This window comes from Nilaparvata lugens, chromosome 5 (assembly GCF_014356525.2).
Source record: "Nilaparvata lugens isolate BPH chromosome 5, ASM1435652v1, whole genome shotgun sequence".
Taxonomy (NCBI): domain Eukaryota; kingdom Metazoa; phylum Arthropoda; class Insecta; order Hemiptera; family Delphacidae; genus Nilaparvata; species Nilaparvata lugens.
The window spans coordinates 59584691-59610371 of record NC_052508.1 but is presented as its reverse complement, the minus strand read 5'-3'; the positions used below and the strand labels follow the sequence as shown (position 1 = coordinate 59610371).

Genomic DNA, 25681 nt, shown 5'->3' with positions numbered 1-25681 from the left:
GAAATTAGGGAAGTAGTAATTAATCCATAATTGGAAAGGAATAGAGGAACTCTGATAGAGAAACATTTTTTGAGTTCAAAGCAATGATCTCTATGACAAATTTAATAGAAAGCTTAGGTATGTTTTCAAACAATGTGGGCTGCGAGAAAATATTGTTTGAGGACTGATTCTTTTTTGCTCTTTCGAAATTTGCTCTCCAATGAAAAAAAGAACAATAATAGTAGGCAGATTAATTAAAAAATGTCATGATTGGTTGAATGTTTTGATCGTCTAATGTAGCGTTTTATTTGTTGAAGATAGTTTTTGAGTTCATTCTGAAAGTAGATGGCCATTCTAGGCTCTCAACTATTTCTAGTTACCTGTTGATGCTTATTGTAGTTATGTGCATAAATAATTTCTTAAACCTCGAAAAAATAAAGACATATATATTACTAGCATTCGTATCTCATCATTTCCACAAATAAATCGGAGCGGTTTCAATATTGGGGAACAGTATTACCCATATCTCAAGATTCTCTTGAACAATTTTTTTTATTCAAAACAACGTTCCAAATCGATAAAATCCTTGAGACAGTCTTATTAAGATCGACTTGCCATCACTTTGAGAATACAAACTCATTCATTTTTTGTCGCACAATTTGCCAAAAACTGAAAATAGACTGTTATCTCCGGATCTGCGAGTTGACTCTCAACACACTGTCATATTGAAATGTGCTATTAATTTATCAGACATGATAATCTTTCAAACAAAATAACGATGTATATCTTCTGTAGACATCTAGCCTACATTATATTATATTTTTACTGTCCTCTTATAGCCTATAGTTTTTTCTTCCACTTCCGTCTTTCTGTTTCTTGTTTTATTTTCTTCTCTTCTTGACATCCAACAAATGTTATTGTCCTTTCTCTTTTCTCATCATATACCTTATTGATAATATCTGTTTCTAATTTTTCTTTGTTATCACATTATTTATGGCTCTCATTCAGCATTTTACATATTTTCTTCCTCCTCTTCTTCCTTATATTTCTCTCTCATTTTCTTGCCTTATTTTTTGTATTTTCTTTCTTTCCTCCTCTCTCTTCTACTCTGTACTTCTCACTTATCCTTAATTTTCTCCTTTTTCATTCTCTGCTACTGAGTTTCTGCTCTCTAATACTTATCTATTTTGCCCTCTCTAATCTACCTCACACAAATCTCATTCTTCCGTTTTTAATATCTCCCCACTTCCCTCCATAACATGTCCCTTCTCTCTTCCTCACAGACTGTCCTTGTCATCTCTGTTCTGTCTACCAGTTTCAAAATTATCTTCCACTGAAAATACAGTTCAATCTATAAATTCAGAGACAGAAAACACAAGACATAATCTGTTGGTAGTTTGCTCTGAGACGCAACGTAATAAACTAGACAGCGTTTCATCTTCCTCTCAGACACTCATTCCCTCTTTATCTTTATCACTCTCTCTTCCTCTTTCTCCTCCTCTCTCACGATCCTTTTCCACAACCATTCATGTTCAACATTCAAAAAAACAGACAACAGCTTCCTCTGAAGAATCGTGCAAAGACACGAATTTATTTCTGAATCGTTTCTGTTTTATATTAAATTGCCATTCCAAGGCGGCTTGTTAGTATTAAAATGCGGCCTGCTGTCTTCACACTGTCTTCTTTATTGGTGTGACAAGTTGAGCCTAACTTTCATTTTGTTGAGGAAATATTCACGTGTTTTTTGCAAACTCTACAAAAAGATTTCCGCATTCAAGTAAAATGATGAACAGTAGTCAAATGAATGAGAAATTTTGAAGACTTTTGTATCATTTGATTTTATTCGTCCTGTATTCGTATCTTTAATGAAAAAAATATTGAGCTAAAAATAATTTCAATATGATTTGAACAATTCGCAAATTTAGAACCGGAGTTTCAAGTGTCACTGGTTTATAAGTGTGACCAGCTTCTAGTGTAACTTTAAAGTTTAATTGAGCATGATTTCATTAGTACAATAGTAGTAAACACTTTTCTAACAAGGACTGGACTTTCAACAGTATTACTCGATATCAAGCACATTTGAATTTGAACTCACCTAATCAATTATTATCCAATTACATTAAATCGAATCAGACTCTACAGCCTTTTAAATGTCTTGAAATTTGAAGATGGAAATGGTAATTAGCAGAACTACTTCAAGTCGATTCATAACTTGTGAAGAAAGCTGATTCATGGAGGGTGTAACATTACGTACCTCTGGAAAAATTCCCCTCCCGTGGAGGAATCCAAAAATTACATTCACTTATACCTCATCCAAGTTCACAATATTGCATTTCATAACGGTAATGGGTTGGAGATTTCATCATTTGTTTGAAGATTATAGTGAACACATTCGGTGTTATTACGTGGATTGAAAACTAACTTTTCCTATAGATACCTTGAAAAGTGACCATTTCTGCACTGATTGCAGGCCGCAAAGAATCACTTTTCCGCACTAGTGCGCAAAGTGAGTACTTTGCGTACTCCAGATTTGCAGCATGACAACGCAAAATAGTTAGTAGATTAATGGAGCACCAGTGCAGCAAAATCAAAATAAAGTTGATAACAGCACTCATAGTGAGGCCCACGTTATAATGGCAGTGGAGAACAGCGTTGCCTTGCCATTATGTGCCTTGACTATGGTCATTTCAATGCTTACATAAAATAAACCCCCTTCAAGCAGTCACATAAATTTTCAATTGAATTACTAATCATTATAATTCAATTATTATTATTCAATTTTAAATAAATTAAGGTTTTTATTAATAATAAAATTACACAGAAAAACATTTGATGGATTTCAGGAAATTTAACCCATAATTACCCACTTTCAATGGTAACTGTGGGAAGAATTTAATGTGAAATACGTGCGCAAAGTTCTTTTGCTGCACTCAAGAACCATTCCGCCCTCGCCTACGGCTAGGGCGTAAACGTTTCTTTCGGTGCAGCAAACTGTCACTTTGCGCACTAGTTGCACAAATAACTATTTCAATGATCACTTTCAATTATGAATGAAATGAACTTGGTTCAACCATACATGAACCATATACTCTATAGATAATCTATTGATTATCATAGATATCTAGTTACTTTCTGATTCAGTCTAGAATCAATTGATTCAGGATAAAATGGAAACCATGATGATTTATCACTTGGCACGCGTCCTAAACAGGCCATAAACAAGGATCATATAGTTTGGAAAACAAGGGCCAATATCTTGCGATTGCCTGCTATCAATTGAGAGTGCATTACCAGAGGGGCAATTCTTCAATCACTCCCCTTTTTGGTGCTTGCTGGACCGTGCAACCATCTAACAGTTCTCATCCTTCTCTTCAATCATTCCATCCTTTGCTACTTCACCCCGTATCATCCGTTGGATGGTACGGATTATCATCCGTATCATCCTTCTCTTTTTATACTCATCCTTCAATCCTTCATACTTCTCGATATGCTTCTGACCATCTTCCTACCTCTGCTAGATCTGTATCCTTCCTTTCCTTATTTATAAAGTGTGTACTTTCTTCTTACCTCTCTCTTCATGTTCTACATTCTTTTCTATTTTTCTCATTGCTCTCCTGATCAAGTTTTTCTTCATTCTACTAATCATATTGATTTCTCTCTGGATTTCCTCTTCTTCTGCTCTGATTCCTCACATATTATATTCATTTTACTTTGATATATCATCCTCCTATTACAATTATTCTCCGCATTCATATTTCTTTCAAATGATTCAACCTTACTTCAAGAAAATCACGGGAATTTCCCTGAACATCAGGATAGTTCCGCGGTTTCTTTTGATAGAGATTTTCTCTCTTTCATGTAAAGATTTTTCTTCTGTCATCTTTTTCTCTCATCATTTTTTTTTCATTTGGAATTTCATTCATCCTACTATTGATTCTTCCGTCACATATTCTCTCTTTTCGTACCCTTCCTTGTTCTTGTATTCCTTCGTGAATACTACTATCATCTATTGTATTTATATTTCCATTCTTATTCTCCTCACCTCTGATCCGCTCTCCCTCTCCATCATTCTCATTCCACAATTCAGTTCATTTCAGATTCTAAATCTCTTTCATCTCCTCTTCTTCATTCATCACCTCTCTCCACTCTTCTCCAACACCCTCACACTCCTCTTCTTCCTCCTTCAAACCTCCCTCCTCGTCACTTCTTTCACCCCTCTTACCTTCACATCCCTCTTATCCTCCTCTTTATGTTTCTTCTTTTTCCTCTTCCTCCTCAACTAGTGACCGCTCTTCCCATTAGTACAAAGCCACATAGGTCATCAATTACTCTCAATTCCTCCTCCTGCCAATATTAGAAGACTGTACGTTAGTAAACTGTATATTGCTTAGTGAAGGGGCACACATAGAGATAGAGCCATCCGGGGATATATTGATGTCTCTAGCTAGCGACCCTTATCTTGTCACTTTTCTTTCTCCCTTTTCCTTGTTCTTTACATCCTTCTTTTCCCTCCTTCTTCTTCTTATTCTTCTTCTTTTTATTTTCTTCTTCTTCTTCTTTTTCTTATTCTTCTTCTTCTTCTTCTTCTTCTTCTTCTTCTCCTTCTTTCTCTCCTTATTCCACCTCCTTCCTGCTCGCTTGTTTCATTCTCCCCCATATGAAGCCAATTCCCGGACACCTGATAAATCTTTCAATGTCTGACTGGAGAAGAGAGAGAAACGTTGCAATATTTGTTTGCAGCTAATGAAGCATCACCAATCACTTACTAGTGTATCGCCTCCCTTGGGACAGCAGGAGCATCAAGGTGAAATTCATTGATGAGAATCACCTAGTAACTACTGGCATCTACCGGAAGATTTTGGCAATGAGGATAGAATGAGGAGTGAGTGAACCTTAGAGGTTAATCTGTCCAGCAAATGGAATTGTATTTGAATGATTGATTGCAGGATAATGATCACCAATTACAATTCATATACTGATGGTATGTGTACAGAGAAGCCCTGAAAATGTGATAATGGGAGAAGAGAAAATAGAACACCATGGAAGAATAGGGATGAGTGGGAAAGAGAAGGAAGTGGGAGAAGAAAAAAGGATACTGAGAGAGATATTTGATATTTATTTAATTAATCTTTCATTGCCAGGTCTGACAAGACCTATGTCAAACACTTATAAAATTAAACAAAACAAAGAATAACACTTCTAAATTAATTAAATACAATACTTAGTGAAAATATGAAACTAATGTAGGTTAATTAATTGTATAGGCAGAATTCACAGGGGAGTGGAAAAAGATTGATTGATTGATTAGCTGCCTTTATTAAAAAACCTAGAGAGGAAAAAAAGAGAAAGAGAGAGAAGGAGAGCAGGATGAAAAAGGATAAGAAGGAGAAAAAGAAGAAAAGGTAAAGTTGAAATATAAGAAGCAAGAGAAGATGACAAAGAAGGTGGAAGGGAGCTTCAAGAGGCTAATAAGATAAAATAGTCTTAATGAGATAAGAAAATGGAGAATATGTGTCAAAATGACAAATCATATGGAATTATAGAGAGAAAGGAGCCTGAAGGATATGAAGGAACCTGAGAGAGTAGAGCTAGATCGAGGAAGAGAAAGCTAGAGAGGAGTAGATCAGTATGGAAAACAGAGATGATGAAGGGGGAAAATAAATGGAGTTGAAAAGGAGGGACAGTCACAATCTTAAGAACAAAAATCGAAATAAAATATTAGAAGAAACAGAAAGAAGGAGATAAAAAATCAGGAGATACAAGAAGAGCAGAATGAGGAGGTGACAGAAGAGAAAAATAGTGGGGAGAAGGAGAATAAGGAGACGATGTAGTAGAGAAGATGTGGTAAGGAAGATCCGTGGAGATTATTGAGAATGATGAGGTGAAGAGGATGCAACAAAAACGTGAAAAGTATGAAAATGGGGAGGTTGAGAAAAAATTAGAGGATAAAGAAGGAGAGGAAGTGATGGATAATAAGGAACAGGAAGGAGAAGTTGGTGAGAAAAAAGACTGAAAAACGGAGGAACAGAGAAGAAAACAAATAAAACGATGAGAAACAATAAACGTAGAAATAGAAAACAGAATGACAACCGAATCAGATCCGAATGATTGAGACAGATGACAGTAGAGTACAAGACAGAGTGAGAGAGTGAACGGTAGGCAGAAGGATTTCATTAAAAGAATCGTCCAGTCATGCGTTGCATCGTTTCATCGTTCAAGCAACAGATTCAGCCTCCCTTTAAGAACTCTCATCCACCCCTGACCTCTTATTTAACCTTCCCACCCCCTGCAACCCACCACTACACCTATCACTGCCTCAAGCACCCCTCCCCCTCACCCTTACAACAACAACGACCGTTCATTATTTGCTGAGAGCAAACACAGTTCTGTAGTGAGATTCGCTTGAAACTGTCAGTATTTCTTACAAATAACATCAAGGCTCTCAATTCAACTGATTCTGACCACCTCATGGTAGCAGCTTGTCTCCTGCCCCCACCAGAATTTCCCGAAGCACCCTAATCAAGTCCGGGAAAGGCTAAGTCTTCTTCTCTCTTTTCTCTGTTCGAAGCTAAACAATAAATTCCGTATAGATCGTTTGTCGATCGTCTCTTTCCTCTCACTTTCTCTCTCTCTCACTCTCAGTTATTATCAAAATTGTGTCTGATATTTCTTATGCATATTACAATTAATTGGAAAGATTGTGTCTGATATCACTGCTTCATATCACAGTAATTGATTGATTGATTGATTGATTGATTGATTGACTGCCTTTATTAAAAACCTAGGAGGGCGAAGTTAGGGCGCAGCCGGCCCCTCTCTTACGCTTAACCCTCCAATACAATTCTAAGTAAAACTAAAACACTGTACAACAAAGACTATAAGATAAAAAACTAATTTTACAAAATAATAAAAAACTTCCAAATAGCGAATGAAAGAAAGAAAACAAAATTAGAATTTCTTTCTAATTCGAATCAGTGAAAAGAATACAATAAGAAGAAAGAGGAAAGCGGAAAGTGAAAACGGAAGAAACGTCAGTTCAAAATCCATAGATCATTTCGATAGAAGTAGAAAAGAAGAAAGAGAGGAATAAATTAAAGAAGGAAGAAAGGACACACATACACACACTCACACACACACGCACACACATCAACACACACGTTAAGATTCGGTGAACATTCCAGCCGAGTCCACCACCTCTGATCCACCGCAAGACAGCCGCGCCGAACCGACGATGTCCCTCAACAAGCCTTAGCTCAGCAGGCTGAACATTCCACAAACTACAGGCTGTCACAAGGAACGACTTGTTGTAACTCTCAGTAATCAGAGAGGAAATTGTGAGATTATGTGATTACAAAATAAATCTTGATTTTCCTTTCAGAAACTTTCTCTTTTGTCAATATCTGCATTTGCAGAAGTCTACACAGAGCTCCAAAATTAACAGGAGATAACTCTGATTATGGCAGCAATGAATCTAATTCCAATCTAATGGGTTTTCAATACTGTTTCTGTTTCTGTATTCATAACTGGTCCACACGTACAAACATATCGTTAGTCTTGTATGATCATGCCAGATTTTATGAATGAGACTGAATTCGATCGTTACGTGCACACGATTAAAGTAAGTTTGAAAAACATAATTTTTACAAAAGCATTCCCAATTTAGCAGTCCCTCAGTCATTGATTGTGTGAGTCCTGGTTTGTCATACTCGATTCTACTCATGCCAAACATCAAATTTTCTGTCCACTATTACAGTCTCATTTGTCTGACGATAGCTTATTAAGTTGACGATAAGTTTGTACGGTGTAGTCATAACTGGTCCACACGTACAAACATATCACTAGTCTTGTATGATCATGCCAGATTTTATGAATGAGACTGAATTCGATCGTTACGTGCACACGATTAAAGTAAGTTTGAAAAACATACATTCCACAATTGAGCAGTCCGTCAGTCATTTCCTGGTTTGTCATACCCTATTCTACTCATACCAAACATCAAATTTTTTTCCACAAAATTACAGTCTTATTTGTCCGACGATAACTTATTGAGATTGAAGATAAGTTTGTACGGGTCAATTGAATTTTACAAAGTTTGCGAGCACTTAAATCTTGTTTGGAAATCATTCTCAACTTACTAGCAGCCTGAAAAAAATACCGTGGTTTGGAATAATTTTCCTAAATCGCAGAATAGTATATTTCGCACCTAGAGCAGAAAATGAGATTTTTCCTGCTCGAAATCGGTTTTCAAGTCCGAGGCCGTAGGCCGAGGACTAGAAAAGATTGAGAGCCGGAAAAACATTTTTGCCCGTGGTGCGAACGATATTTTTCGCCACACTACAGGTATTGCTGACAAAATAAATAAAGAATACTTGTTATTGTACCTATCTCTTGATTTTAGTGGTAGAAGATTTGCAGTCAGGATTTCAGATTCTTTTAAAATTTCACTTGGAATATCAAAGGCGTCTTCAAGCATGTATGAATAATTGTTTCTTCAAATAACTGCTAAGGTACGTAAAATAAGGTTAAAATATAATTTAGGAAATTTAATTAATTGAAACTTCAATCAAAGAGTATTTTAGCAACAAGCCTGTATTGTTCAAGTTAATAATATTGATGAGAATAATCCTTTTGATTTTATTTGTGATGGAAGATATTATAAATTTTTTTCTAAAGAAGTATAGAAAGTTTTCAGTTACGTTACATTTGAGTTATTGTTTCTGGAGATATATTATCGTAGAGTATTGCTGAAAGTCAAGAAGATAGCCTTTAAATGGAATGAATTTTTAAGATTATGTTCATATTGAGTTATGACATTTTATTTTTCAGACTCTGTTTTCTTATGTCATTAAGGCTTTCGAATGATTTAGTAAATTTTTATGATAGAAATCTTAATAGACGAAGAAGAAATTTTTTCTTTTCCAGGAAATTAATATTAATGAATGTTCAAATTTTAATACAATTTAAATTATTTTTCTGACTGTGTTTTCTCATGGTGTTAAGGCTTTTAACTGAACGCTAATTTATTAAATTATAACAGAACTTTTGAATTATTTGTGAAGAAAGATACATTAATTCTGATACAAAGAATCAGTAGTTTAAAGATAAAAATCTATAAAAAATGAGGATTCAAATAGAATGAGAGAATTTAATAATTGTAATCAATAGATAACTCCTGTTTTAGCTTTTGATGAATTGTAGGAAGAGTTAGAAATTAATGCTGTAATACATTTATTTACAGCGGTTCATGTGTGTCCCCAAACCAACTTCTTGTACTACCACCCCTTTGGTTCCGCAACTTTATGTAACGCCGCTTCAAGACACCCGTTCAGACGACAGGTCTAGGGACATAAGAGGCCGTCGCCGTCAAGCCAAATTCAACCGGTAAAAGCTCACCGCCAAAAACAAGGTACTGTAACCCCGACGATAAAGCAACGTACAGACCAACAAAAGTGCAGTGTAGTGAAACAAAGGTTCATTCGAGAATGTCAATCAAAAGTGGGGATTCAAAATTATTATGAAATGGGTATATGGGTTACTATCGACGAAACTTGGTGTTCAACGGGTTTTTCTTTCTTGAGTAATTTCATGTTGAAATAATTGGTTATTTATGACTGATCTTGTTTGGTTTTGTGACGTATTGCTATCTAAACGGGGATAGTAATGCGCCCCCGAATCAGATAAAGAATGTCAACAAAGTAACATGATATTGTTGTTTCTGTTGTTCGATTTTAGTTGCCAATGTTTATTGAAGTTGTTTGTATTTCTTTTTTAATTATTTCAAAGTGTAGTGTTAGTTTTTAGTAGAAACCTAGTAAATCAGGCATGGCAAGATTAATTGAAGTTTTCTTGACTCTAGCCCGTTCACCTGCATGAATTAGGTATAGACTCAGGTATTTTCTAGATGTGTCGGCCTATTTCTAAATTCTAAATTTTATTCAAAATTATCCTTTTTTATCATCTTTTAAAAGGAAAGGCACAAACTGCGCCACTCTGCTGTATGTTTAGCGAAGGGCATACAACTGCGCCGACTCTGCTGTCTAGAGATATTTAATCTCTGGAATTCAAAATTCAAAAAAAATTAAATTTTTCATAACTTACTCTAATCATACTAGATCAATTTTTCTGAGTCGATACTTAATAATTCATTCTGTGAACGTGTTAACTGTCAATATTTTGGGTTTGGAGTTGAATTAATAATTTATTGTTGCTACTCCAATTTTTCTGAAGTTTAAATAATTGTAGATGAAACAGGAAAGTTATTCAGTTGTTAAACCATTAAAATGATATCTTTGAAGTGCTTAAAGATAAAGTTAGGTATCATTGATGCTTAAGTTGAAAGTATTCTAAAACAATATTGAAATTGATTATTGAGAAATTAAAGGTTCAACGGTAGAATAAAAATTAGTAGAAGAAACTAGCATAGGTGAAAACAACTGATTCTAAGTGCTGAATAAAATTTTTGCATTCTGTAATTCCGTGAATGATGATAGAAATTATTGTAATGTCAACATACGTATTCTGGTCTCACGTCTGGTAGTTGAATATCAGTATAGTAGTAGTGAAAGTGAATATTGAGATTTTAAAGGTCAACCCAGTAAATTAGGAAAATGCGGAAATTATTATGGGAGAATGTTTGAGGAAAATAGGAAATTTTTTTTATAAGTTTAGGTAGATCGAAGGTAATCAGAGAATCAATAGGAACTGTTTTATTAGTTTTGTTGATATGTAGTTTTGAAAAGTTGATGAGTAGTTTTGGCCTTGAGATGTTTAAACTAAATAATTAGATATTGTAGATTAAAGTTGAAACAATGATCAAATCCTTGGGAATTTGTATAAAAATAAGTTGATTGAGATGAGGTTGTTAAGTCCCTTTATCAGTAATGTTTATTCTCGAAAAGTGAATCAGTTTTATTATGGAGATATATTTTTTTTTAGGGTGTGATTTTTGCGGTAGGCATGCGTAGTGATAGTGTAAAGATCCGTTGTGTTGGTGACGTTCCTGTAGGCTGTGGGAAATTTTGTTGTTTAGTTGAGACTCAAGATTTAGAAGAGGACACGGGGATGTCCTGCCTGTGTGTGTTGTTGTTGAATTTAGGTAATCGGCGCGAGTGTAGGTCCGTGTCCAGAGAGAACGGAGCACTGCCCGATAGTTGTCCATGTAACAAATCAAGGAATTTAGCTGTGACTAACCTTGCAAATTTGTACGGTGGAATTGTATAATTTTAGCGAAAGGCACCGAAGATGGTGTGAGCTAAGATTTTTTTGTATCTAGTAAACGGTCTGGTTCATTCGAGAGTTATGGGGCTCGTCAGTAGAATAACGTAAACCGAATCTAGAATATTTAGTGAGTCTTCGTAGTGATTGTAAGGAAAACATCAGCGTAAAGCAGTTTAGGGAAGCCCAGTCAAAAGGTTCGTTAATATTTGGTAGGAAAGTCAGCCGCAAAAACACAAGTAATAATTAGTAAAAAAAAAGGATATTATTGAGTTTAAAGTTGCTTAGAAATTTGGTATGGTAACGAAAATTGAAAGTTTTAGACAATGAATATTAAAGTGATTAGTTAAGGTATACAAATAAAATAACAGAGAAACTTTTCGAGTACCTAGGTAATGCTAAATGGTTATTGGTGAAAGAGAAATAAATATTGGAACAGTACTGAACGGGTTAAATTAAAATAAAACTAACAGTGAATTCTTCTAGTTGAATTTGAAATGAAAAGGGAAAATCTCTTGAGTTAAGCATGAGTTTAAAATATTCTGTAGTTGAGAGTTGAAAGGTTGATTAAAATTTAATTGGGGATATGAAAGTAGAAATATGTAGGAAAATTCGTGTCAAAAAGAAATAGATTTTTGTTGGGAAAATTAATTGAGGTAATTAACAGTAGTAGGACCCTTTAGAGATAAGTAGTCAAAAAGTATTAATAAATAAAAAAAAATAGGAAAATCTTCAATGAAATGATAAATTTTTAATGATGAATAGTAAAATTGCAATCAAGTTTTCCATGTGAATAAGTTGAGATATTTTGAGATCTAGTAGAGTAATTGAAACTAGTTGGATATGAAGTTTATAGTTGAGGAATAATTATGTGAGGCTCCAGTAAGGTTGGAAATGTCAGTGCACTTGTAAATCAGTAATAGTGTAATAGTAGTCTATCAATGTGTTGGTAAATTCAATAATGTTGATAATCAGAAGGCAAGCAGTAGCAGTCCAATGCTAAGATAGTTGTTCCAGCTGAATTTTCATATTATTAAATCATGCCTTGAGAATTATTCTTCCAGTGTTTAGAGAAAATGTCACGTACTTTCAGTTTGAGATAAATAATATACCGTTATTATTGTCGATAGCCTGGCACTCGATCATAGTTTTGGTTTGACTAGCGTTCTGTCGTAAAGATTTCCTACTGGAATATTATAATGAAAAGTGTTTTTCTCATGATTGTGGAATGCAAAATCGCGCTTGTGTCATATAGCTCTCGCGTTGATCTAATAATGCAATTTCAACCATTGTTATCTTTGAATCGTAGCCTATGTAGAATAGTATTGCCTCCTGAATTGCTTTATATTGTTAAAAATATGTTGCACTCTCAACTCTATAATGATAGTTAGATTTCAATACATTCAGCATAAAAAAAAAGTTTCATCCTTTACTATTATAATCAATGTGCTTCATATTTTACAACAGCAGAGTAACATAGAACCAATTAAAACTATGATGTCTTTTAAACGTTTTCCCTTGTTAGAGTTTGCCAAGAAAATAACCAGGGACTCAAAAAGTGATTGAAGTATTCAAGATTATTATACTCGGTCCGTCTTTAGTACCTACTTAAAAGGTGGACACGTCCATATTGTTTTGTCCTGACTCTGCCACAGTTTTAAAGACTCTTGCCACAAATCTCAATTAGATATACATTTTGCTGAATTTCGGAATGATTAAAGAGATTTCTTTTGAAGAGGGCCCGCTTCAAATTGGATCCTACTATCAATCCAGAAATTCGACTCTCCAAATCATACAGAATGCCTCTATGGTAACATATCCTGATTAGATTTCTTTTTGCGTGTTTCACACCGTAAAGAGGGGGAGTGGTGCTATAGATATTTAAAAATTGTGGCTCCGAGTCGTCGAGGAATATAGAAAATGGAATTATCTCTAAAACGTAGCCTCCTGGCGCCACATAAAGTGCGATAAGTTGGAAAACAGCAAGCAATGAAATTATAACAAACTACCGATTTTGCAGTTACTATTTGGTCCAAAGGCTCTAGAAGCCACGCGACGATTGGTCAAATTGATTCCTCTTCGCCCAATAGGAGACCTGTTTCTAAATACAGTAGTGGGGATTCCCCAGTCGCGAGACCAGATTACGTTTCGGAGCACACTTTGCTAGGAGCACTACGAGAGTAAAGATGTAGTCACTATGTTTCCCCCTTTTTGGGCAAGTTTACAAGTATTTCATTAGTTAATGTAGGAGCTAGTTTTATTTTTATTGAAGTTTAAATTTTCTTGTAGTGCCCTGAAAAGTTTAATTGTAAACTGTCCTGAAAAGTTTAATTGTGTTTCTTCATCATGTACGAATAATTGTTTCTTCAAATAACCGCTAAGGTACGTAAAATAAGGTTAAAATATAATTTAGGGAATTTAATTAATTGAAACTTCAATCAAAGAGTATTTTAGCAACAAAGCCTGTTATTGTTCAGTTAATAATATTGATTGAGAATAATCCTTTTGATTTTATTGTGATGGAAGATAATTATAAATTTTTTTCTAAAGAAGTATAGAAAGTTTTCAGTTACGTTACATTTGAGTTATTGTTTCTGGAGATATATTATCGTAGAGTATTGCTGAAAGTCAGAAGATAGCCTTAAATTGGAATGAAATTTTAAGATTATGTTCATATTGAGTTTATGACATTTATATTTTTCAGACTCTGTTTTCTTATGTCATTAGGCTTTCGAATGATTTAGTAAATTTTTATGATAGAAATCTTAATAGACGAAGAGAAATTTTTCTTTTCCAGGAATTAATATTATGATTGTTCAAATTTTAATACAATTAAATTATTTTTCTGACTGTGTTTTCTCATGGCGTTAAGGCTTTTAACTGAACGCTAATTATTAATTTAACAGAACTTTTGAATTATTTGTGAAGAAAGATCCATTAATTCTGATACAAAGAATCAGTAGTTTAAAGATAAAAATCTATAAAAAATGAGGATTCAAATAGAATGAGAGAATTAATTAATTGTAATCAATAGATAACTCCTGTTTTAGCTTTTGATGAATTGTAGGAAGAGTTAGAAATTAATGCTGTAATACATTTATTTACAGCGGTTCATGTGTGTCCCCAAACCAACTTCTTGTACTACCACCCCTTTGGTTCCGCAACTTTATGTAACGCCGCTTCAAGACACCCGTTCAGACGACAGGTCTAGGGACGTAAGAGGCCGTCGCCGTCAAGCCAAATTCAACCGGTAAAAGCTCACCGCCAAAAACAAGGTACTGTAACCCCGACGATAAAGCAACGTACAGACCAACGAAAGTGCAGTGTAGTGAAACAAAGGTTCATTCGAGAATGTCAATCAAAAGTGGGGATTCAAAATTATTATGAAATGGGTTATATGGGTTACTATCGACGAAACTTGGGTTCAACGGGTTTTTCTTTCTTGAGTAATTTCATGTTGAAATTAATTGGTTATTTTATGACTGATCATGTTGGTTTTGTGACGTATTGCTATCTAAACGGGGATAGTAATGCGCCCCCGAATCAGATAAAGAATGTCAACAAAGTAACATGATATTGTTGTTTCTGTTGTTCGATTTTAGTTGCCAATGTTTATTGAAGTTGTTTGTATTTTTTTTTAATTATTTCAAAGTGTAGTGTTAGTTTTTAGTAGAAACCTAGTAAATCAGGCATGGCAAGATTAATTGAAGTTTTCTTGACTCTAGCCCGTTCACCTGCATGAATTAGGTATAGACTCAGGTATTTTCTAGATGTGTCGGCCTATTTCTAAATTCTAAATTTTATTCAAATTATCCTTTTTATCATCTTTTAAAAGGAAAGGCACACTATATACTTCCATGAGCGGCTGGAAAGAGACAACTTTCTGGCCTAGACCGGAAAAGAAACCCTTTTCTGACGTCAGACAAGAGTCGTCTGCAAACAAGGTCTTTCAGATCTACGTAGGGACTGGAAAACAGCTGCTTTCTGTGCAGTGTGGCGAAATAATAAGTTTTTAAAAGTTTCTGTCTCAGCAAGAGATAGCCTACAATATCTTTGATAGAACTGTCTTATAGAACCCCAATTTATAGAAAAATCTGTTGACCTAACTCAGTCATAGCATCTCCTTTTGTATACCCACAGACACCTTCTATTAACTCCAGGCCAACAAATTGAGCCTGCCTATGAATTTACTTATTACTTATCAACAACGCTTATTTATCAAATGATTGCGTTGTCGAATTGTATGAATTTGACCATTCAAGCTTCCATTAATCTGTGAATATGATTATTATTCAACGAAAATCCTAAATAAATGCTGTATATCACCCCGGAGACTTCGGCATTTATTAGGGATTTTCGTTAAATAATAATCATATATAAATTAGCATTTGAATAAATGCATTCTCTATCTAATTCCATCTGTAATATGTGAATAATTCACAAGAAACAATCTGAGAAGCCTTCACTTCGAAAAAGCCTTCTCTGTTTGGTTCTCATGAAATAAATCACGATAAAATATTTTGTGGAACCGGCACTTTCTGCCAACTTGTTTTCAGCATGGTATAATATGAAAATACTTTTTTATAGAACTTGATTTTGAGAATATAGTTTCAAAGTTTTGCAATCTCGTTGGACAGATCATCAAACTGAAGATTGCTATGCCAGAGATCTCCAGCCGTGGAATACACAAAACACTATTGTACCCTACATTTGTGAGCAAAATACAGTGAAATAGTGTGAATGGGCCTTACCTTTGCAAGCCTTGCGGTGTGTGATGGGCTTGGTGGGATCGCGGTAGTAGCCTTCCTTGCAGTAGTGGCAGTGTCGGCCGGCAGTGAAGTGACGACACTTGAGGCACACCCCACCCGACACCCGACCCGACAGCTTGTACAGCTCCATGTTGAAGCGACATCTCCGGGCGTGCATGACGTCAGCACAGGTAGGGCTCCTACACCAATAAAGACACTAGCTGATATAGATCAGCTGAAATCAACGAATTTTTAGGAGCCACACCTGTGCTGACGTCACGCACTATGCACTATGGCTTTGTTTAAGGAGGTAGTGGCCGTATCCACCATCTACGTTTTAACGCTGAACCATCTTAACATGATTGCATCTAATGTGTCTCGTTCAAACGAACAGCTGACATTTCTCCGTTTAAACCGTGTGTCTGAATACGGACCTGAATCTGTGGTACTAGTAGTTCTGTGAACAGTAGACCTCACGCAGTATTCTCATCCACAAGTACCTGATTGAAACCATGGTATTTAGATGAAAATATCTTCTTCTATATACCGTGATTGTAACTATAGACCTTATGGAAATACAGCAATAGACTGGCTTCTCCACACATCTGTGTAATCACTTGTCAGCTGATTTATGATGAATAATTCTATAGTCTGATTTTTACTTTAATATTGGCGTATGAAAGAGGCTTCTTTTTCCTTATATATTATCCTTGAGAAGCAAAATTACCAAAAACTTGTATATACGTCGACGCGCAATTAAAAAAGGAACATACCTGTCAAATTTCATGAAAATCTATTACCGCGTTTCGCCGTAAATGTGCAACATATAAACATTTAAACATTAAGAGAAATGCCAAACCATCGACTTGAATTTTTGAACTCACTTCGCTGGGTCAATTAGTTGAGCCAAAACTGATGGAAAAATAATAGAAATCGAGAATTTTATCTGTCATGAATATTATAAAAATACATTGATATCATCAGTATTAGTGGAAGTCAAGTCTTCAGGTTTACAGAAACCGTTAAAGAAACGCTCAACTTAATAGTATTTAACTCTCTGTTTCACGATACAGCATACATTGCACCTAAAAATCTGACAGATCACTATTTCCCTCAAAACCATAATTTTCTCAGTGCTGGTTTAGATGAATACTCTCTATAATGATTCATGGCATATCAATGAATGATAGTGAAGATATGAATTGATGAAATATTGAAGCTTCGCCAAGCTCCACTCAGTATTGTTGCCATTTATGACAGCTAAATCTCGGACGTCCTGAAATTGATGTGTGTAACTGGCTTGAAGGTATGCATTTCTCAATCTGATGTGGAATAATGTGATATATCAATACCACATTTTGCATTGATACCGTATACGTTCAAAAATACTTTAGAACGTTGTGAAAAGAAGATAACTGGAGTCTATCCTGATCAATAACGAACGGGGTCATGGAAAAATACTTTCAAAATGAAATAAATAGAGATGCATGAGAGAGTTGATCTCACAGATCAAAACTGAACTCATAAACAGTATAGAATAATAAATAAAACAATGAAGCTCGACTCCTTGAGTAGTAGAGTTCAAGTTCACTGAAGATTGATAGAATAAAGCAATTGATAACCTTGATACCAATAATTGATTAATTCAATAGAATAGGAGATAAGTAGCAGACTCCCAAATTCCACTTCTTCCTGATTCTGATGATTAGCTGGAATGGGCGTTGAATAGCCATACTTAATCCTCCAACTCTTCCACTTATAAACCTGGTCAAATGATCTTGGCTTATCGAGCAGGCCTTCTACTTTTTCAAAGCTTGGATAAATCCTAAAACGGACTCACAAAATAAAAAATTGGAACGCACACTTCAAAGAGAAAAAGTAAGAATGCAGACTTGAAAAACAGATGAAATGTGGAAGTGGGACAGGAATTCTCTTTGATCTCACCACCAAAAGAAGCGCTAAAAGATTAACGGTTCAAACAGTCAACTGAATAACTGCACTGATCACTTGGCCAACATAAACACTATCAATCCAACACCTTCAACTTCTGCTTGTGATACTGTCAACGAAATAGGAATTTGGAAGCAGGCCTTCAAGGAAAACTGGTAGAAATGAATGAATGTTGAATTTTTGTTCTAAAATCATAATGAATATGAAAAATGATGGATAAATGAATAAATTATAGATAGATACCATCAATCCAACACTTTGCATCTCTACTTTTTATACTGTCAATGAACTTAAAAAAATCAAAGCAGGCCACATTTCTAAGAAAAACCAGGAAAAAGATGAATGTTGAATATTATTATATCGAAGATTTATGATACATTTACATCTGAATTTATGGAAACATAACGATAACAGGACGATTACAGTAGAATGTATATTTTTATTGTATTTATACACTAAGTAGTAATTATGGGGAACACATGGATAGAAATTCTTTGTAGAATTAAAAAATTGTGATAGAGTAGTCTATTCTACAGATTATTCCCACTCTTCATTTTCCTTAATTCTACACTAGAATTTACAACTGATAGCATTCCTAATAAGTAGTATGAGAGCTTCTCATTTAATCAATGCTGTCAAATTCGAAGTGAATATCAAATTTTAATTTTTCAAATTTTCAAAAATATTGCAGATTGTTGAGAGTTGAGGAGTCTCCAATAACTTCTAGCCGAAAATTAAAATACCGCTTCGTCCTTCTGATTGCTCAATTTTAACTTAAAAGCCACCCCAACCACCCTACAATCCATTACTCATTTTTCTCCCAAATGACGCACCGAATCTGGTTGGATAATGTAGCCAAGCTATACATCACCAGAGTCATGACATACTCTAATAGAATAATTAGTATATGCGGGCTAAGTACACAGTCTTCGGCCTCAAATGCTATGGAATATCATCTTCTCCCCTCAGTCTTCGACCTCTAGTCTGAAACATACTAGAAGTATCTCTTACTCATCCTAAAACATACTAGTCCATAATATCAAACCACCAACTATAGCGAGTTCAGCATTGATGTGATATACTATCACTGCTAACAGTTTTAAATGAATCTCTATAAAGGTTGTGAGGATTTTCCACTCCAGCGATGAATAAAGAGTTGATTTATCACAAATCAAGCAAATTGTTATGGTTATTATGATTGGTATCTCTATTTAGCTACTCAGTTACTGTGTTGAAGATCTTACTGTTGGTTCTTGATTGGTGATAAATTCTGAATTTGACACCACTACCAGACTCACCCCTATATCCCTTGTAGTTGTTAAGTGTTGTGTTGTAATGCCATTGCGATGTGCATTGAGATTGCATTGATGATACTGTAATTGTTTGAGTAAATAGTAAATACTTCTGTAGAGTTATAAATATCAAAATTTAAAATGTGGATTAATTAGTTAACTGTAGATTAAATGAGAAAATTGGCTCTCCAAAACGAGGCGTAGTCGCAGCTTTTATATAACAGTAGTCGTAGTTTTTATTTTCTCATTTCTATAATTGGAAACGTTTTTTCCTTGACGAAATTAGACATTCCTAAAATAATTCAAAATAGCTGAAACTTTACACTATTTTCTCTCTATTTTATTTGGTGTTCAATTTTCTAGTTTTTCGAAATTTAATTCAAACGTGACTATGACAATGACTGTGACTACAAAAAACAATTTTCTGACTCCAACTAAAGTCTAGGACTTAGCTGAAATATTTCAGAAGCATATTTATTCAATTTCCCGACACTTTATTTACGAGTATCATACTATGGTAGCTAGTGGCCTTCACAAATCGGATATCATGTTAAAAATAAACATCCCGTTATCCATGTATAATTTATTCCCACCTCTAATATGAAACCTGTTTACATTAATCCTACACTAAACTCTCCACCATAAATCATATTCACCGAAAGATCAAACTATTCCAATTGATTTGTTAGATACAGTGCAAATACACCACACAAGTCTATGTTAAACATTTGCCTTGCAGCCATATTTCTATAGTATGGTTCACTTTCAACTCTCAGCATTAGTTGGATGAGAGGCATTCCTGCTATTCATAAGAAATGATGACACTTCATAATGAAATCAGTATGATGGTGCTAGAGAGCTAGACTCTTGAGAATCGACAGATCTACTGCGTTCATCATTACTAACGGATAAATAATTTGAGAATGAATAACTTGAGGATGAATAATGAATGATTTATCGGAAAGAAAGTTCGGAATAAATCAATTTCGCGCCGGAATAATTATGTTTTGACAGAAGCTGATGCCGAAATAGTGTACTGTGTAGTATTATGGCAAAGGTTAGCTTTGGTGTTACCGAGGGGCATAAATATGGTGTACTATACAAATCACCTCAACCTGCTGCAGTGAGGTTCACTTCAATCTGTCAGCACTCCTTATGAATGACATCAGATACTTTCCATTCGATCAATGCTGACTGTTGGCATTGGGCGTGATATGCTAATGTTTACACATGCCGGCTAATATGGTGTTCAATGCTGAGTTCTGAGGTGTGTCCAACAACAAAATAAATACTGGACAATTTACAATATTCCGCCTCTCGTTCTGCGGGCGTTTATTGTTTTTCTTTTTCTCTTCTTCTCTTCTTCTTTTTCTTCTCAGACTCTTCTTCTTCCTTCTCCTCCTTCATTTATTTCTTCTCTTAGACTTCATCCAAGAAGCCGTCGTTTATCGCTGATAGTGCAAACTTTAAGGGGAGACGAAACGCCTATTCAACATAATGTTAACTCTGGGACAGATATCTGAAGAACTGTTAGAGCTAGGGCTCTGTTTTTTTATTATTTTGAAAACCAGACCTTTATCTAGTTCCTTACACAAGCTTTTTTTGATGTGATGAATAAGACAAATTCTATATATATTTTTTTTAATGAGATTTATACAATCAAAAATGTATATAAAATGATTAATAATTCGGTTTGTAAAAGATATATCCTAATTTCCTTGAGTACGGAACTAGAACTTTATAATAAAAATAATGTCCCAGAATCTGGCGAAGATATCTTTTTCCATTCCTGAGATATCTGAAAAAGAAAATTATTAGTACGTATAGTGTAAATTACTGATAAAATCACGGATGAAATGTTCTCTAACAAAACACCAAACTCAGAAAATAACCTCAATCACCTTGTTTGAAAACAATAACAGCTGATAATTTTGGAAATACCAGTGTTTACCAACTGTAAAAAATTAGAAAGATAACCTATAATGAAGATGTACATAATGTTGAATATTATTATGGAATTTTGAATCATAAAAACTTCTTTTCCGGAAATTTGACATGTAATAGGTTTTTAAAAATAACAATAAAAATATTTCTAGTTGACATAGAGGAATTTCAAACTATAATCTTTGCTAAAAAGCCAAAAACAAAAACAAAAATTATTTCTGCTGTTTTGTCTCCCCTTAACATATCCAGATATTGGCCGTTTTCAAACTCACTGATTGTCGGCCGACATCATAATTATATCGTCATGACACCAAGAGTGTCCTCCAATTGAGTTAATAAATAAGATAATTGAATACAAATCTAATGTCGCCCGAAAATAATATTGGTAAATGTGGAAACGTCCATTAGAGTAGTTGTTTGCCGCTTATGTTTCCTGTTGAACATGATGAAATTTTTCCTGGCCACGATTTTTGTGAACTTACTAGTACAGAAATTTCTTAGTCATGAGCTTGGTCTTGACGAACCTCCTCGACGAAAGGACGCTGTACAGTTAAGATGACATTAAAAATAATTGGCATGGATGACCGTAAATTATTTTTATCTGAAATTAATAAATCATTCCTATCTTGTGGTATCAAGGGTCCTGACCTTCTTTCGAATGAAAAAGTAATTTTACACTTTTTAGACATCCTACTTATCACGCTGAGCAAGACAGCATTCTATCTTGAATGATTTCTACCGCATTCTACCTATTTTGTATTTTTGATTTTTTACAGCATTCTACCTATCCATAATTTAAAAATATTCGATCAACGAATGCAGAACTCGTTCAGATATTTTTTAGAGATTACTGATTAGTTGAAGAAAAACGTATCTCAGGAGCTTGAGTTTTTTACATCATGGTAATCATGAGGAAGTGACACCTTTCTGAATATCCTACTTATCTCAGGAATGTGCATTTCTTCAAAGTAACCATATTGGAAAAATTAACACCTGCTCAGTTATCTTACTTGGTTCAAAATTGTGTGCTTTTTATAATCAATCAAGAAAAGTATCACATCTTGAGATAATAAAAAAAAATATATAAATAGTGCTATAATATAATATATGGTGCTATAATAATATTCACCTGTCAGCATTACTTATGAATAACATAGAAGCTTCTCATTCAACCAATGCTGACAGTTTGAGATAGAAAACGGTGTGGTAGAAGTAATCAGTTGGACCTATCAAAGCACTCAGGCATCCGTCAATTTGTTAGAAGTTGATGAGGGAATGCATCCTTCCTACATCCTGTTCGAGGAAAGGATAAAAACCTGAGGAGACCTGAAGTATCGGTAGCAATGTAATCCTTAACACCCTAGGGTCACTCATACGCCGAGTCTGTAATTAGGGAGATTCCAGTAACTAAAAAATACCGGTGCACTTGAACCGAACGAAATTTATGGGTTGGATGAATTGATGGTGATCGAATAATGAATCTGTCAGATTGATCCAATCAAAAATCGGTACATGAAAGGATGCAGGAGAAGGAGAAGGGAAGAAGAGAGAGGATGAAGAGAAGAGGATGAGAGGAGTAGGAGTGGAAAATTAGTTGAAGAGAGAGGAGTGGAGAAGGACGAAGAAGAAGCGAGAAGAAGATGAGAGGAGTAGGAGTGGAAAATTAGTTGAAGAGAGAGGAGTGGTGAGGGACGAAGAAGAAGCACGCGACAAAAAACTGAATGAGTTATTTCATAGTATAGTGTGAGTTGACAGAATTAATTGAATGGGAAGCATTGGTACTATCTATGAGCATTGCTGACAGTATAAAGTGAATGTTAGTGTAGCAATGAAGCAATCTTGGAGTCTGATTTAATTGATTGGAATCCTATCAAAAAGTACTCTTGCTTATCAACATATTTCTACTCTCGGTTGATGGGTGATAAATTGAAATTATAACATTATCGACTGGATTTATTGGAAGTATAATGTTCTTCATGCTTATAAATATTGTTTCTGATGTAAATGTGAATATGGCGTATAATATGAGCATTATCACATTCTTTCATCATAATCGTAGATCTTATTATTATTACCAGGCAAAGAATACTACTCTTTAAAATTGGCTGTACTAGAATTCTCAATATTATAACTTCTTCTATACGTTCTCTCTAGATTATAATAAATCATTGTTTTTTTCTTCAGGGCTACTTTCAATATAAATGAAAATATAAATCTCAGTACCCTTTTAAATCATTTCGTCCCGACATGTTAGAATGAATAACAATAACAATACTAATAAAATATATCTTTTCTCTGTATAGGGCTACTTGTAATAAAAATAAAATCTTAGTACCCTTTTTGAATTATTTAATCACATGTTTCGGACATTGATGCCATTTTCAAGTAGATCCTTTGAAATTATTCAAAAGGGGTACTGAGATTTTTATTTTTCTTTCTATTTTTAGAATAAATATAACTTTTTTTCAACTATAATTTATCATTCTAATCCTCAGTTCATAGAGTTGAAGTTATCAAATTTGTAAACTCTAACTAATTACAGTGTGCCTGCTAGACGAAATGAACATTTTATTTGAAAATTTTCAATTGAATAGAATAATATTAAAATGAAATTATTCATGAGTGTCAATAAAATGTAATGCAATAAAATTATCACTAATATCCAGTAGAAACAAGATCAAGTGATCTGTTGTATAGAATATGCATATTAGATAACATACTGAAAGTTGTGATTTTGTTAGTTATTGATTCCAATCCTGGCATTAATACATGAGTATTTTTCGCATTCCATTTTCTGTGTTTTCTTTAGAGGGGATGTTGAGGCGGATATTCTATAATCATATTGGATGAAAATGACATGAAATTGTCGAAATGAGAACGTGTGAATCAATAAATTGTTTTTTCAATAGAGAAACTTGATCGAAATCAATCTGTTACGACAGAGGTGCACCAAGGCTTGGTGGGGGGGGGGGTTGTTTAGACGCAGACTGCGTCATTGAAATTCTTGGAGAGTTCAAAATCAAATTTTGGTAGTCCCAACAAGAAGGTCAGTTAGCAGAGTTTGAAATGACCGCCAATGACCATGGACTTGGCGGGAAGGGGAGTATTCACCCCTGATTATGATGGTATCATCTAAACCTAATTTGTATAATATTATTCTTGTTCTAATGAGAACCAATTTGGACTCAAATCCTGTTTGCTATATTTTTTTATGTACACCTGTTCTCATTCTTCATACATTCAAAATTATATCTGCTCGTGACAATACATAAAATGAATTTCAATAAATATTATGAAGTTTCAGCGATACTTCTATTGTACAACATTCGTGTTCAAAATCCAAACTACAGAGTTACAAAAGGGCATATCCGAACAAGGTCTGATATTGCATAGAGGTCTGACACTATACAGTGGGTACCGTATTTGAGTGGAGAGACACTTCTAGGCTTATCTGGCCGCCTATATCCAATGCAATAAAATACCACCCTCGGATTGAGATGTCGCAGTTATTGCTATGCTATGCTGCTTACTGCACTCATATCATGAAATCCTAGACGGAAACATGCTGCATAAGAAGGACAAAGCGGAGAAGAAGGAGGAGGAGGTGGAGGAGGAGAAGGAGAAGGTGGTAGAGAAAGAGGATGAGGAGAGAAAGGAGGAAAAGAGGACGAGAGAAGATAAGATGGAGAAAACGGAAATAAGAAGAAGAATAAATAGAAAAAGAAGGAGAAGAAGAAAAAGAAAAAGGAAAAGAAGAAGAGAAAGAGGGAGAAAGTGGAAAAGGAGAAGAAATAGGAGAATATCTGACTACAGAACGACGACTATACGAATATTGTAAGATCATAATCTCTAAAGTTTGTTTCTTGGGTAGATTATTTGAAGGAGAAAAGAAGGAGAGAGTGTAGGGGAACAAGGGAGATGAGAACTGAAAAAGGACAAAGAGAAAGTGACGTGGTAGAAAAGAAGAGGAAAGAAGCAGTGAAGCGGTGACTTGGGTGCGTGATTAAGAAAAAGTAGGAGGAGAAATAAACTAGAAACAAGAAGAATGGGGAAGTGATATTGAAGAGAATCAATTATTTGAAGAAAGTGATGTAGAAGTGAAAAAGGGAAGAAATTAGAGGATAAAGAGGTAAAAGTAGCAGTAGAATAAGAGTATGGAATAAAAAGCGATATGAAAGTGGTAGACTATGAGAGAAGTGGAAAAGTAGAATGAGAAATAGTAAAAGGCAAGAGAGAAAGAAGAAGGAGAGAATGTGAGTGGGTGAGGAAGCAGAGAAGAAAGATAAGTAATAAGGAAGAGACATTCTTGGATGGATGATTTGAAGTAGGAATAGAGGAAAGAATGGAGGGGAGCGAGAAAGTACCAAGTAGTGAGAGGGAAGATGTTAGTCAGGTGGTACAAAGAATAGAATGAGCAAACGTGAGAAGATAGGAAGAAGAAAAAAATATTCAAAGAAGGAGAATAAGAAGAAGAGAAGTAACAGAGAACGACAACCATAAGAAGTGTCAGATGATAATCTCTTGTATTTGTTACTTGAGCTGCATCTCATACAC

At 34.7% G+C, this 25681-nt stretch overlaps 1 protein-coding gene across 1 annotated transcript in view; it reads right to left on the bottom strand.

The window, feature by feature from the left end:
- LOC111058371 (netrin-1) overlaps positions 1–16135 on the bottom strand; it is a 96868-nt gene extending 80733 nt beyond the window's left edge. Inside the window, exon 1 of the mRNA XM_039428925.1 lies at positions 15945–16135. Within this exon, the coding sequence (XP_039284859.1) occupies positions 15945–16119 (175 nt within the window). The 5' untranslated portion in view covers positions 16120–16135. The remainder of the gene's footprint in view (positions 1–15944) is intronic.
- Between the last annotated feature and the right edge of the window lie 9546 nt (positions 16136–25681).